Here is a 14177-nt window from a genome sequence, read left to right as displayed (position 1 = left end):
AAAACCCCTCAGCTCCACACTGATGCCCTCCAGGAAGAGACTACATCAGAAGTAATGTTGTACTTTTGATTATTATACATAAGTGTTGGTCAGGAGATAAAGTGAAGGAAATAATGGTCTTAAAATATCGTGATTGATTTTGCCTTGCATTTCAGCAAAGTACAATGGAAAACTAACTGTTGGTAAGGTGAAGCATAAAAATTCCTTTGAATGGACTTTCCCTTACAAAGAAAAAAACAGATTTGTGTCATTGAAGTGTTTTCTCCTGTCTATGACAAGATTTTTTTTTTCTTCAGAAAAGGTGTATATTTTCCTGAAGTTCTCTTGATTGTAACTTCTTTTTTCTTTTCAAAAACTGTTTCAGATACACTTAACTCAACCCATGTTTAAGAGATATATTTAGTACACAAAACTATTGAAATTACTGTTAGGCTGAACAACTCACTCTCTATGCTAAAATATTTCTGAATAAAAAATAGAAGTCTTTCCAGGTGGCAATTCAATAGCAGCCACCAGTAACTTTTCATCACTTATGATAAACATACTCTTCCATTTTGCCCTGGTCAATCAAGTCCTTTTGTTTATTTGGACCTGTTTTACCAGGTTTCAATTCTCAATATAAACCACAGAATCAATTTTTCACGCTTTTGAGAGTTGGAAATTTTTCCTGGTTTTAATTGAAAGGCTAATTTAAGCTCTGAGGTTTTTGCAAGATACTTTATTATAAGTGTGGGGTTTTGTTGTTGTTTTTTTGGTCTCCACAGCACAATGGGAAAACAAAACTGTGGACGCTTATCAAGTTTTACACATCTCTGTCAGCCAACTTGACATGTGAGTCGTTGCCAAGCAAGAGGGCAATAAGAGATAAGATCACAATCATTGTGCACTTTACTGACATGCTGTAATCAAATGTGGCAGATTTAGGATGTTCAGGAGGAACTGTGCTAAAATCTCTAAGCAAGCACTAATGGAAAGGTTAATATGATGGTAGTTAGCAGACACCAGCAAAAGCAGTTTGTCACTAGAGCTGAATTTAAACCAGGCACATTCAAAGTCTTTAGCTCAAGGGGGCAATAAAAGTATAGAATGGGTAGACTTAATACACTACTTCCTTTCTTTTTATTGTCTAGCTACCAGAGGGTACCAATAATTCCTTATGCTTCATATTTTGGAGGCATCTGTGAAATTCATTCATTTGCTGGTATAAACTCAAAGTGTATTTTTATGCTTAACAATACAGATTATACAAATGAAAATTGACAGTGATAAAAAGTCTTGATTTCTACAAAGCAGCCACATGAATTTGGGAAACATAAAATGAAATGGCACAGCCCACAGTTTTAATACCTAAAACAGTGACGGCATTGATGTACCTGCTGGGGTATGGTTCTAAAGAAATCTAAATTGTAGAACAAAAGCTGTCAGTCTTTCCCTTGTTTTTTATATGCAACCTTCCCCACACAGAAGCGGCACATTCTTAAAGCGAGGCGTTTGAATTGCGCGGCTCCATTATTTATGCAAAATGGGTGTTGAGCAGTCACACTCCTATCTCTTCTCCTACACTGCAAACAAATCAATTAAGGTGGGTCTCACTCCAGTGGAAAAAACATGTAAAAGGATTTATGCGTGTTCAGTTCTGCAATTTAGATTTCAGTAAGATCACTTACTCTCTGCAAAATTAGCACAAGCCTTGTCACGTTAATTATAGTATTTAAAACCTGCCTGTTTGAATTCAGCGTTAGAGACCAATAGCTGATGGCTCTCCAGATTAAGCTGTCTCAGTGTAGCCAATGGGAGGAACTAGTCAAATAAATACTTTGAGAAGATGAAATCAAAAGCTCTGAAAATCACTGTAAAATCAACAGTGTTTACTTCAAGAAAGTAGAGGATCAGACATTTTTAGAGCACAGATGGAAAACACCAACTCGAATATGTTTTGAAACACAAAATCCACACTACCCTTTCTAAAGAAGCTGTTTATAGAAGCATGGCTTACATTAATCAGTACCTAACAATTTTATATACAACCTTTCTAAAATTCATTTGCATAATGATAATCCACATATGGCAGGGTTTAAGTTATTTAAGCGGTGTTATATTTCACTATTTAGTCTTGCTTCGCCACTGCTTCAGCAGTGAATCCTTCTGGAGTGTAATGCAGCTAATGAGGTAGCTTTTTAACTGAACAAACTGACAGGTCCCATATCTGCAGAGGCAGCTTGAAACCGTGCCCAACCTCTCGGCTTCCCAAGAGGCTTTTCAAAATTCAATAAATAACATCTGTAGGCGATGTTGGGTGCAGACCTAGCAGAGTGCGTCATAACACTGAGCTGGCAGAACAAAGAAACCATGACGACTGCCAAGTTTCCATGGCAACCGCTGCGAGGCTTGGAGAGTATAATAGCACATCAATCATTGTCCAAAAGAACTTCATTATCAGCAAGAAAAAAACCTTTAGGATCTGTTTAGTGTGCAATTGTGGGTTAACTCACCTCAAAGCCTTGCTCTCTAGCAAAAGTGGCAGCTTCCTGAAATAATAAAAAAAGAACAGTTAATTATAAAGTGCTAGATAATGAAGAAATAACACATTCTGAAAGTCATTCAGCCAGTTTTCCTTTTACATGATTATCTCAATATAGCCATATACAGTTGTTCAATTCTGATAGTCGCACCAAAAGCTTCCCCCTCCTTCCCTCAAGCCCAACAACAGTACATGTCAACACATTTCACAAGTTCAAATAAAGAAGGTACAATATGTTTTTTTCCACGTGAGGAAAGTTACTTCTGGAGATAGGACTTTTACTAGGAAACCACTACCTCAAATCCAGACAAACACCCTTCAGACATATTTTTAATTGAAATCGTATCATATCTCCATTTATGTATGGCACACATATCAAGCCATTTAAAAAAAATCATTTGTCATCTACAGTGCATTAAAAAAACAGGATCACAAAATGTGTTCAAACCCTTGTGGTAGAATCAGATGAACATTTTAAAATACTCTTGATGTCTTAATCACTGCTTTAGGCAATTTAACTACGTTCTTTTCCTGAAAGAACAGAGGAAACATCAGGGTATCAGAATGTACTCATGTCTTATTTATATTAATTGGAGCAATTAAAATCCGTTTTGAAATAAAAGCAAGGGGATGGAAGACAACAACAATGTTTTTCCCTTACTCACTTTCTACCTTAACATTCGAAATATTGCAGAAAACCCTCAAAGTCTTTGTTTTAACTTGCATTCTTCCAAATGATCTTTGCCAAGTGGTATTAACACAGAGATAATCTCGAGCCAAAATGGTGAGTTGATCCAAGTAAACAAAAAGAACTAGCACACCAAACCAGTCTAGTATTCCCAGGAGAGGTTTCAGTGCTGCAGAAAATACACACTTGTGGCCATATATGATCTGTCAATTTGGGGGCAATAGAAGAATTTGAAGTGGGTACAATTGATTATCACAAGCGTAAGTTGAGGTTAATAAAATGTGATAAGCTGAAAAGCACAGCTCCTCAGGCTGCTTCACTGCAGAAACACAAGGCTGACCGGGTTAGCCTTAGCTGATGTTGACAGAAAAACTGAATCATGGTCCTGACAATTGGGTGCGGGCAAGGTTAGCCACTTTGACAATTTACTTACAATTGAATCCCTTCTTGTACATCACACAGGCAATGACATTTGCTAGCCCAGCTGTCAAGAAGGAGTGTAGGGTTCAAAGATATCATGCAGTGTTTTCCGAAACCAGCATGTGATTAACAAAGCCTATGCTCATATGAAAAAAGGAGCCTGCAAGCTTCCAGTCTGAAGTGATGCACTCAAAATGAACTGCAACACAATCAAGAAAGCCTCAAATGGGACTGTGACACAGAAAAAAAAAAAGAGAAATAAGGGAGTGATAAGAGGGAAGAGAGTAAGAAAACTAAAAATTATGTCTCGTAGCCAAATAATTTCTTTAACCTCAGGTTTTTGCTCGTGCAACTGGAATTGAAAGTTACAATGATTTGTCCTAAGGGGATTTTTTAAGAATCCTAATGCAGCAGGACATTAACATCTGTGTTAAACTATTGTCTGGGCAGGAAACTGGACACCAGCACATGAAACAAAAACTATTCCAGTGAAGTGGTGCTTTCTTATGTGTGTGACTTTGAGAGAATTCATCTTAATTTTCTGTACTGGGGCACCCATGCATAGCACATGTGGTTTAAGAGAACTGGCCCTTCCACGAGAAAGGATAAATGATTGCATATTTGTTAAAAAGTATCTCGTCCTCAGATTCTCCTGTTAGCCCGTCATCTTCCAGCCTGGTCTGCTGCCCAGCTACATGAATAATGGCAGCTCGCATACAGTCATAGATTTTCCTGCAGTTGACCTCTAATCTCAGGGTGTCTGAACATGCCAAAGAACAACAGCAATCTTAATTTTCTTCTCTGCTAGCAACTGAACCTCAGAACAACTCCTAAGCAGCTTTAGTAAGGACTGTGCCTACGGCCCCCTAAAAATCAACCTCCCTCAGAACGAGATCCCTTTAAGAATTATGGTCCTTCCAGTAAAAAAAGCTAATAAAGCTCAAAACACACATTTGGATTCTACAGTTTGGTGTTTGCAAAACGCTGAGAAATGTGAGGCAGGCTCTGAATGCCAGGGACAGTTCAAAGCAAATTAACCAGATAAAAGCGATGAGAAGCTTTTAGTATCTCTTCACAATAACAGTGAGAACAGGAAACAAGCAGAACCCATCTGTGCAGCCCTAGGGCACCTCACACTGAGCTCACGGCTCTAATAAAGCAGTCAGGTTAAAATCTAAGTGGCTGTAACATGTGGAGACTGCTCGGGTTACAGCGGCCAGCCGGGGCGTTCCCTGATGCAGGTGATAATCAGTATGATAATCACTATATTTACAGGCTTTCCATTTTATATCTGACATTGAAAATCACGAAGAAGGAGGGATTAAGGAAATAAACAACCTACACAGAAGCTTTACCGCTCCCCAGAGAATGCAGCATTTTCATTCATGCGTGACATGCGACAACAGCAAAGCAAAACAGCGACAGAACAGAATTTTCTTAGGAGGCTTCATTTCACATCCGGAGTTCTTTCAGTTTTGATAAACTTTAAACATTATTCATTCATTACTCCAACTCAGCATTTTCAGAGCTATTTTCTATTATTGTCTACCACAGAACATCTCATTTCATAAACCCCTCTCCCCATCTTTTCACTCTTTCATACTAAATATATTAAAAATTCACCTTCTTTTTTCTATATAATCTTTTTCCTAACCGTGACAGCAAATTTATTGTTGCACCGCCTAAAGTAGAAATGGGATTTGGTTTTAGTTGTGAAACCTCGTTTGGCTCATGTCCTTTGGGAGAAAAAGAAATCCTAAGCACAGTCATGCTGAAAGAACCTGTGTGCAGCATTACTTAATGGGAGTAACACAAAGTCACCAAAGTTAGGACACACCCTCTCTTTGCACAATAGTGAGCAGTTTACACAGGAAGGCGAGATAAATTAAAGAGATAACAATAAAAAAGACAACTTCCTTTAGTGCTGGCCTTGCTGTTGTGTTGAATTTGCTTGCTAGCTAAAAACTATTTCCATTCTTGCATGTATTTTATTGCTGTAGGAGTCCCAGCATTTAGCAAAAGGAGCTGTTTATAATCTACACACAGGCTAATTGTAACAGAACTTGTTAAAATTCTGAGCCCTTTAATCACCAGCAATACACACTATTTGCTTACAAGTAAACAGAAACATACCCTCCAAACACAGAATCCATCAGCATCTGCATTCCTGGGAGTATTTGTTAGCCCCCTGTGTTAGGAGACTTTTATGATTATAGAGTCAGGATGGTTCATCTTCAATAATCCCATGTTTGGTTTGCCATGAGACACAGAAGGCATGCCATATATTAAATATTCCTGACACATCCAAAAATTTTTGTTGGTACCAGGTTTTACGATTAGTTGATCAAATTAAAGCCAAATGGTAACAACATGCATGTTGGGTTAAAATTAATCCATGTAGGCCAACATAAAACTCATACAGTTGCACTCCACAGCATTTCAAACCATGTATTGCCAAAATTAGCTGACAAAGGCTGTTTCATAAGCACCACCAACATTATTATCTACAATATGCATTTTAACCTTTACATAGAGAAAAAAGGAGCACTGTAAACTAAATTTGCATTTCATTGCTGAAATCAACATTATCTCATAAAGAAATGATAAAACAGCAGGATAGCAATGATACCCTTGCACACTGAATGCATTTCCCATAAATACACAAGAAAGCAAATGCAGGGGACACTGAAGGCAATCCCTCCCCTGTCATCATTCTTGGTATGGAAAACATCACAGAATAACCTCAACTCACATAGTACAGTCCTACCCCCTAGAATTGATTTACTATTTTTAATTGGGAGATTACTGACAGGTTTTGAGGGAGTTCCTACTGCATTAACTGACTTACCCAAAATATATCCTATTCACATTTTCAGGAATATCATCCTCTTTCTCTGCATAATAAATCTGTGACTCAGTGGTTTCAGCCCAGCCCATGAATCAATGTAATCTCAAGCCTGCACACAAAAATAGAGTGTATGTAACTGCAGAGGAAGATCCTTGCAGTACAGTGCAGAGAAGAGTGCATACCAACAAAAAGAAACAGAAAAGCAAACTTGAGTGGACTCTCTCAATGAGAAATACTAAATGACTATGAGGACTATACGCTTTGTGTCTGCATTCGATGGGACCATTCCTACTGCTACCAACCATGTTTGATTATAATTTGAATAGTACTTCCAACACTGTACCTTACAAGTCTTCCTAAACTGCTAAAATATTCTAAAAATTAAACATTTCCTTCCTTTCCTACATTTCAGAAATATGTACTGTTAGTTTTCTCTCATTAACATTGTTTCCTTGAACAAACTGAAGGCTATGATTCTCTCACTCAGAAAATTCCCTTTTTCTTCTGTATAATAATTTATTGCTATCCATCCCACTCAGGAGTTCATCTCCAATCCTGAACTTTGTGTTCTTTGTATCTTCCCTTGCTTTTCTACAGACTGTGCTGTTTGTGGCAACAAAGTTAGTTTCACAAATCTCTAACATGAAACCCTTGTTATCTAAATGAAATGGGTTACAACTGAAACATACATGGGAATACAGGCAAGACTTTTGTACAAGGGATGCCCACTGATATCTTCAGATTCATTCTACAGAAGACTGATTTCAATAATCGAAGTCATTTTAGATTGAAAACCTCTTAGAGGTAGGTGCTGAGGATTTGTATTTTGGAAACAGACTTTTTTATTCATTCTCTCTGTCCCTTCTATCATCTTTCCCTGTCCCTAACAAGGATCTTTCTCATAGAATTCTGTGCTTCCAGATCCATTCTCTTGTTTTATATACTTCGTAGGTACTTAGAACCTATGATTTCAGTAGTTATCTGTTGTGCCCAGTAATTTGAAGATGGGTCAAAAAAGGACATATTCTGTTAAAATCCCTTTTTGGTGGAAGATAAACAAAGAATGAATTTTCAAGATCACCATGTGCCCTTCTTTTGGTATGTCCTTCAAAAACATTTGTCACAGTGAGGGAGCTAAGCTAGTTTTTAAGAAAGGGGACAAGTGAGATGGGCCATGCCGTGTTGTCCACTCTTCCATCTTCAGGCCAGTTTATGATAAACAGGACCCTGGGTATGGGGCTTAAGGCACTGACAATAGATTTTCAATTGCTGCCTTTGAATTATAACAAAGATGTCACAAATACACTCACTAACTTCCTGACACAGTTGGTGGGGTGTTCTTCTATCCAATGCAGGTATTGGGGGAAGCCTGTCAACGTGCAGCAATATGAGCTGTTTTATACCACTCTTTCCCGTGTATGCTACAGAAAGCCAAACTAAGTTATATCTGATCTTAATACCTGTCTCAATTTTAAGAAAATAACAGATGTACAGATATACACCCACACAGAGATATCACAGCAAATCCATAGTTCTTAACATGATGATTTAACAGCATACAAGAACTACAAGTACTTTCATGCAATGCAAATAGGGATGATGTCAAAGCTGTGGTAATGATAATCCTGACCTAGCCAGGGAATCAGAGGGAGATTCTGCTGAAGACTCTCTGATGATCACTTAAAAACATGACTTCAAAAAATGGCTGTTATTATTTAAAATGAATGGATGGAAAATCTACAGGACACAGTTCCAGCTGGATCACTAACCTTTAGTGCCAACAGTACATTTATTGTAGTTAGTGGTAAGATACATGTGTTCCTCTTCATTCAGCGCTAAATAGTTACCAACAGTTACTCAAAACACTGTAGATTATCCTATCCAGCCTTTTATGTCATTGCAGTGTGATTTAAGCAGGCATTACTTTAAGGTCACCTATTACTACAGTTCACTGTGTAAAGGCAATACAAGCTCATATGCCTTTATTAAAAAATGGCCATTTATAAAGGCATTAAGGGCTCAAGAGGCAAATGTCATTTTATGCTTTTTCTTTTCCCCAAAGACAGTTGCTTTAATATGGGTCATATGAGAGTTTGAGAAACAGAAGACAAAAGAACCACATAGTGTATTTTCTGAAACAAATAGTGAAATTCTGCTACAACTGAGCAAGTTTGTGCTGTACTTGGGGATGTGTTACATGGATGTAATACTTCAGTGTAACTGTTGTTTGACAAGCACAGAATTGCTGAATCCTGGATTCAGCCAGTAGTGTACACCTGTTCACATTTTGGAGAAGATCAATAAAAGTGGTCACAGAATGGACAGACTCTGCACACAGCTTGAGAATCAACACGGAGAATCAGCAATATCTACCCCTTGCTGGTTGTTACTGAAGAAAGCACAGCTGGCATCAATTGGATAGGCAGATTATCATAAAGGAACACTAACATGATTTTACCCCTCTTTCCTATGAGCAGTGCCAGACCCCAAAATTACTTTTCTTTATAAAAGATAGCGAGAATTCGTATCCTATCCTAAAATATTATTTCAGCTTGCTCTAGCAATACTCAAGATACTGGTAAATATGTGTACACTGCCATCACCTAGTAGGTGAAAATATAAAATAATAATAATCAGTTCAAGTGAATTATCAGTACAAATATAAATACAATATGGGTTAAAATTGCAATGTTCAGAGGGGTTTTGGCAGAGTACCAGAAAGTTTTGTCTGAAAAAGCCTAGTGTGAAAAGAATTGAAAAAGAAATGTATTTCCTGTCCTGCTTGGGTTCACCCTGGAGTGCCTGAATCATGTACAATTCATTAATACTCAAGCTATTTATTCTCCTGTTCACATTATTACCAGATCTATAGTTCCTGCTAGAATCTTCTATGGCAAGAATCACCCTGAGTCAGAGATTAATGCCATTACAGGGTCTGCAACAGCTGCAGCAGGGCTATGCCTCTGAGCCATTTTGAAATTTTATGATGGATAAAGTGCTATTACTTATATCTCCCTGACATCCTTACCTAAAGAACTGAACTACCTGTGACTCTGCATGTGTGTCTCTCTGATAAGCATCAAATTAGCGAACAACACTTACACCATTTTTCTATACAAATGTGCCTGTCTCTATCTTAGAAATAAATGCATCATGATCAGAAGAGAGGGAGAAGGAAAAAAAAATCCACTCCTTCCTTAAAACATCATTGAATCAGGAGAACATAATAAAATGAAAACAAATATCTTAATACTAATAGCTGGAAGATATGAGTTTTAAATCCATATAAAAATGAAAGATGTGTGGGATCTTTTGAAGTCTTTAGTACCGTTCATTGGATGCTCCCAGTGCTAACTTTCTGGCTGGAGGGTAACAAACAGAAATAGAAGATTGCATCACTTTCAACAAGGCCTTCCATGATTGCAGCCACTCAAACTAGTCTGAAATCAGTCAAGATATTCTCATCCAGCAATTTCAGATGAAGAGAATAATCAGATGCTGTGCTGAAAGTGCTGGGATCCAGCAGGACTTGTCTCCAGTCCAGCTAAAGGGCTAACACATTTTTAGCAATGAAACGGAGCTGTTTTATATACTTTGTTTAGTGTGATGTCATGCACAGCCATTTAGAATTATAACTAAGGCTCTGGTACTGGGAACCCTGTAAAAAGCACCCATCGTGTAATGCTCTCCTTGTGCTGGGGTTGCTCTGCTTGTTAACTCCAGCAAGAAAATAAAGTTGCATTCTGCACCCTCCAGCAATAACACTAACTTTTAACTGATCTTCAAAATACCTATTTTACCCTCACAAGGAATTTTGAATCTAGTTGACTTTTAGATTCTTACTGAAGTTCCTTGTGCTGTTTAATGCTAATTCAATGATGCACTTATCTGTGTTCAAGATGTGAATACTCAAGATTAAATTTTTTTTTCTGAAGTACTCAGTTTTAACTACTGCAGCTACATTATGGAAAGAAAAACCTAGTTCCCAGTCTGTACTAGCAGTGCTCTCTCACAACATGGCCATTGCAAGGAAAAACAAAATTTCAATCTGACCACAGTTGGATCACTGTGGTCCTGACTGTAGAACATGAGCTCTAATTCCAGATGTGACTAAGACACTATTTATCATCTTGGACAAGTTTCTAATTTCTTGCACCAGTTTTTAAAAAAATCCATAAAAGTTAGAATTTAACTGTTTCTGACCATTAAGTGTTTAGGGATGAGTGGGTTTTTTTCTATGTGTCTCCTTTTGCTATGAGAAGCCATTCTGAACCTGAGACCAGACAAAACAGAGCAGAGATTGAAAGACAAGTCAAATAATGAAATTGGAGGTATTTGATTCCAACATATTTTGAAGTGGTATCACAAAAGTTACAGGGTGGTTGTGTTTGGAAGGGGCCTCTGAACATCACTAGTCCAATCCCACTCCTCAAGGAGGGCCAGCTAAAGCAGATTGCCCAGGCTTTCAGTGTCTCCAAGGATGGAGTCTTCACAGCCTTCCCAGAAAACCTGTTCCAGTATTTGACCACCATCACAGTACAGTTTTTCCCTTACGCTTAAGTGGAAAATCCTGTAGTTGAATTTGTGCCTGTTGCCTCTTGTCCTGTCACTGGACACCACTGTGAAGAGCCTGTCTCCATCTGATTTCCTACCTCTCATCAGTATGCACTGGTAAGATTTCCCTCAGCTTCCTCTTCAAAAAAAAGAAAATTCTGAGTTTCAAGTGTCCTCTGTTTTCAAGAGCCATTCTCTAAACCTCTGCTAAGCAAGGACACTCTTCTAGTGGCACCAATTGTATATTCCAAAGGATCATAAAAATCTATCAGTTTTCAAGCAATAATGTTTTATAAACTTGGTACATAAGCATACAAAAAATTTGCCATCTCTGATTCCACCGTATGTGCATTCTCCACATACTCAAAGAACATTTTAATAGTCCTCAGCTATACTTCAGAAGAGTTATTATTTAACCTCTACTTCTGTGTCTTTAAAATATTACATTTATTTTAGGATTTGTCTCACAACTAGTTTTAATTACTGAGATAACAGACTCACATTATATTTTAATATAAATTTACATATTTGTTAACCATTACTACTTAGTAGATGTTAGCATATTGCAAATGAACCTGAAATTGCACCTGATACATTTCTTATTTTATTACATGACAAATGTAAGACTACAAATTATTCTGAAGCTGAAATTAGTAGTCATAGTAATAGTAATTCAGTTTTGGACAGGTTATTTTTAGCTAAGTACTTGCTCAAGCCCTTCACTGCAGATTTCTCACACCTCCTAAGTGTTCAGAAGTATAAATAATCTTTTTTTCCCCCCTCTGCTTGTAGCATTACATTGGTGTTTAAATATAACAGAAGTTATTTCAATCTATTCAGTTTGCCTCACACTTTCCAACACAAAGAATTCCTGTGATTTCTTCCAAGATGCTGCATCTCGTTTCATTTCATGCAAAATTTGAAAAGAGCTATAGGGTCAAAGCAGGGCTGTTCTTTTGTTCAGACTGTATTCCAATTTGGGCTCTTGAAAATTTACTTCTTTCTCTTATATTAGTCATAATTTTTTTGGCCAAATACCAGGTAACAAATGAACAGGAACATTCTACAACAGTAGTGCTGTGCTTTCAGAGCAAAAGTAGTGGCAATAACAGCACACCAGATGCTGCACTGCAAGTTTTATTTTAAAAGACAGCTATCTAGGGATTTAAGGAAATGAAGAAAGAATAGCTTGGGATCTCTGAAAAGTGGCACAAATTTGCAGAATCTCCTTAGTCTGAGTTGAGTTTTGTTTTTTTTTTTTTCTAAAAGAGCTACAAGGAATGAGGTGCTCATATAATATAGTAAAATCTACTTGTGTTATAAACAAGCCAGAACAGATATTCGACACTAGCATATATGGATACACCTTCTTCATTCCTTATCTCTTGTCGCATTTTTATACCATGCATGCTCCTCTTTCAGTCAGGTTAATCAACTCTTCTGAATTACATTCCAAAAAGTCCCCCATGACATCTCCCATGCCATGTTCCCAAAGGCATTTTGCTCTGAGGTTCAGACCACGAAAACGAACAGTTTATTTGGAAGCCTGACTGGCTTACACGGTGAGCAGTGAACATTTTGCAGAAGATACTGTGCTAAAAGTGTCACTTTTAAAAATAATATTGAAGCAGTTCTTTACAAACATGGCACTTGTCCAAAGCACATATGGAATATAAATATAACCATAAAATTTTATGCACCAGATTTGACCAAGGCCTTGAGCGCTAATTTATATTTTCTCCATTTTGCTGGAAGACTAGCTGCATTTGATAAAGCTACTTCATAAGGACTCTGTTCTACTAACATTTACACATCACACATCTGGACTTGGAAAAGGACTCTGAGTAAAAGAGCCAACTAATGCAGATCTTGTTTATGTTATGTGCAATTACTCTTGTGTCAAGAATCTCCCTGGGATATCAGAATGTGCTGAAGACACCCAAACAATATGTACTTAAAATAAAAGTGCAAGAGCCTGAGTGTTTCTGTCCCTATCAATGAGCTTGGTACACACAATCATGTATGAAAATTAATGGTATTTGAAATAATGTTGCATTTCATTTTTATTAATTATTTGTATGTAATTAGAGCTGCCCTCAGCATCTGAAGTTCTCTGTTTGGATTGTTTTTGTCTCACAACTCGCTCACTGCAGCCAAGGGAATAAGTGATGGCAGTTGCAACACTCAATTCAGTTACATAAACACATCTTCCTTGCCAGATTCCCCCGCGGTGTTCCCATTTCATGAAGTCAGTCTCTAACATTTAGTAATGTACTGTACCAGCAAGTTTCTTTTCATGTCACAAAAAATTAGGTCCTCTGCTTCTGGCAGCAGAGCAGCATGTGTGTGAACATCACACACATGGAATCCACCCCACACCGGGTGGCTGCACCAGCAAGAGAGCAGAAAAGAAATACAATACTCGAGTAGCTACAGAACAGGAATTGGAGATCAGATTTTAGCAAGAGAAAGACAGCCTTCATCCAGAAATTGAAGCAGATTTATTTCTAAGCCTGTTGCAGCACCAGCAAATGTGAGTGTACCTTATACCTTCAACCATACACAAGATTCATGTGCTTCCTTCTGGACTGAGTGCATTTGTCAGTAAAGATAAATAATACTCCAGCCAGACTGTCCCTATAGGTGTACATGGAGTTACACTGTTTAACATTACAGCTGGAACAAACACACTTTGCACTATGAAAGCAGTGTGTGGTAAAAGAGGTGAGATGCAGACAGAGCGACTTAATCTATCACACAGCCCATCAGCTGCAGGGACAAGAGGCTTTATGGACAAAGTTTCCCACCACACCTGCCCATCAGTGTGAAGCTGGGTGGTCATACTCCACTGGCTTGCTGGAGCTTCCCCTCCCCATGCACAGGTCACTGCTGAAGGCTCTCTGGTAAATTACACAGGGCCTGCTGGCTGTATGTCTGTGCAAGGGTCAGAGACCTTACAAGTCTTTGGGCATGTTTATTGAAAGCAGTGGAGCATCACAGAGGTCTCAGAGCTACCTGAGGTACCAGCCTGAGCTGGTAATTCACGCAGTTTAAGGTACTTTTGAAGCACCAGAAAACTGAATCATGTAGTTTTGCAGGTTGCCTGTCCTAGGTCAGTTCAAATGTCTTTTGTTGAAGAGTACACC

General features: G+C 38.0%; 1 protein-coding gene across 3 annotated transcripts in view; it reads right to left on the bottom strand.

Moving 5' to 3' along the window:
- Nucleotides 1-14177, bottom strand: part of ADK (adenosine kinase) — a 270131-nt gene that overhangs the window by 45455 nt on the left and 210499 nt on the right. For all 3 annotated transcript variants that reach the window (XM_071564265.1, XM_071564266.1, XM_071564264.1), the window contains exon 8: nucleotides 2493-2528. In XM_071564265.1, the coding sequence (XP_071420366.1) occupies nucleotides 2493-2528 (36 nt within the window). The remainder of the gene's footprint in view (nucleotides 1-2492; nucleotides 2529-14177) is intronic.

This window comes from Pithys albifrons, chromosome 9, assembly GCF_047495875.1.
Source record: "Pithys albifrons albifrons isolate INPA30051 chromosome 9, PitAlb_v1, whole genome shotgun sequence".
NCBI lineage: Eukaryota > Metazoa > Chordata > Aves > Passeriformes > Thamnophilidae > Pithys > Pithys albifrons.
The sequence above is the reverse complement of the archived record's forward strand: the minus strand, read 5'-3'. Positions and strand labels throughout refer to the sequence as shown.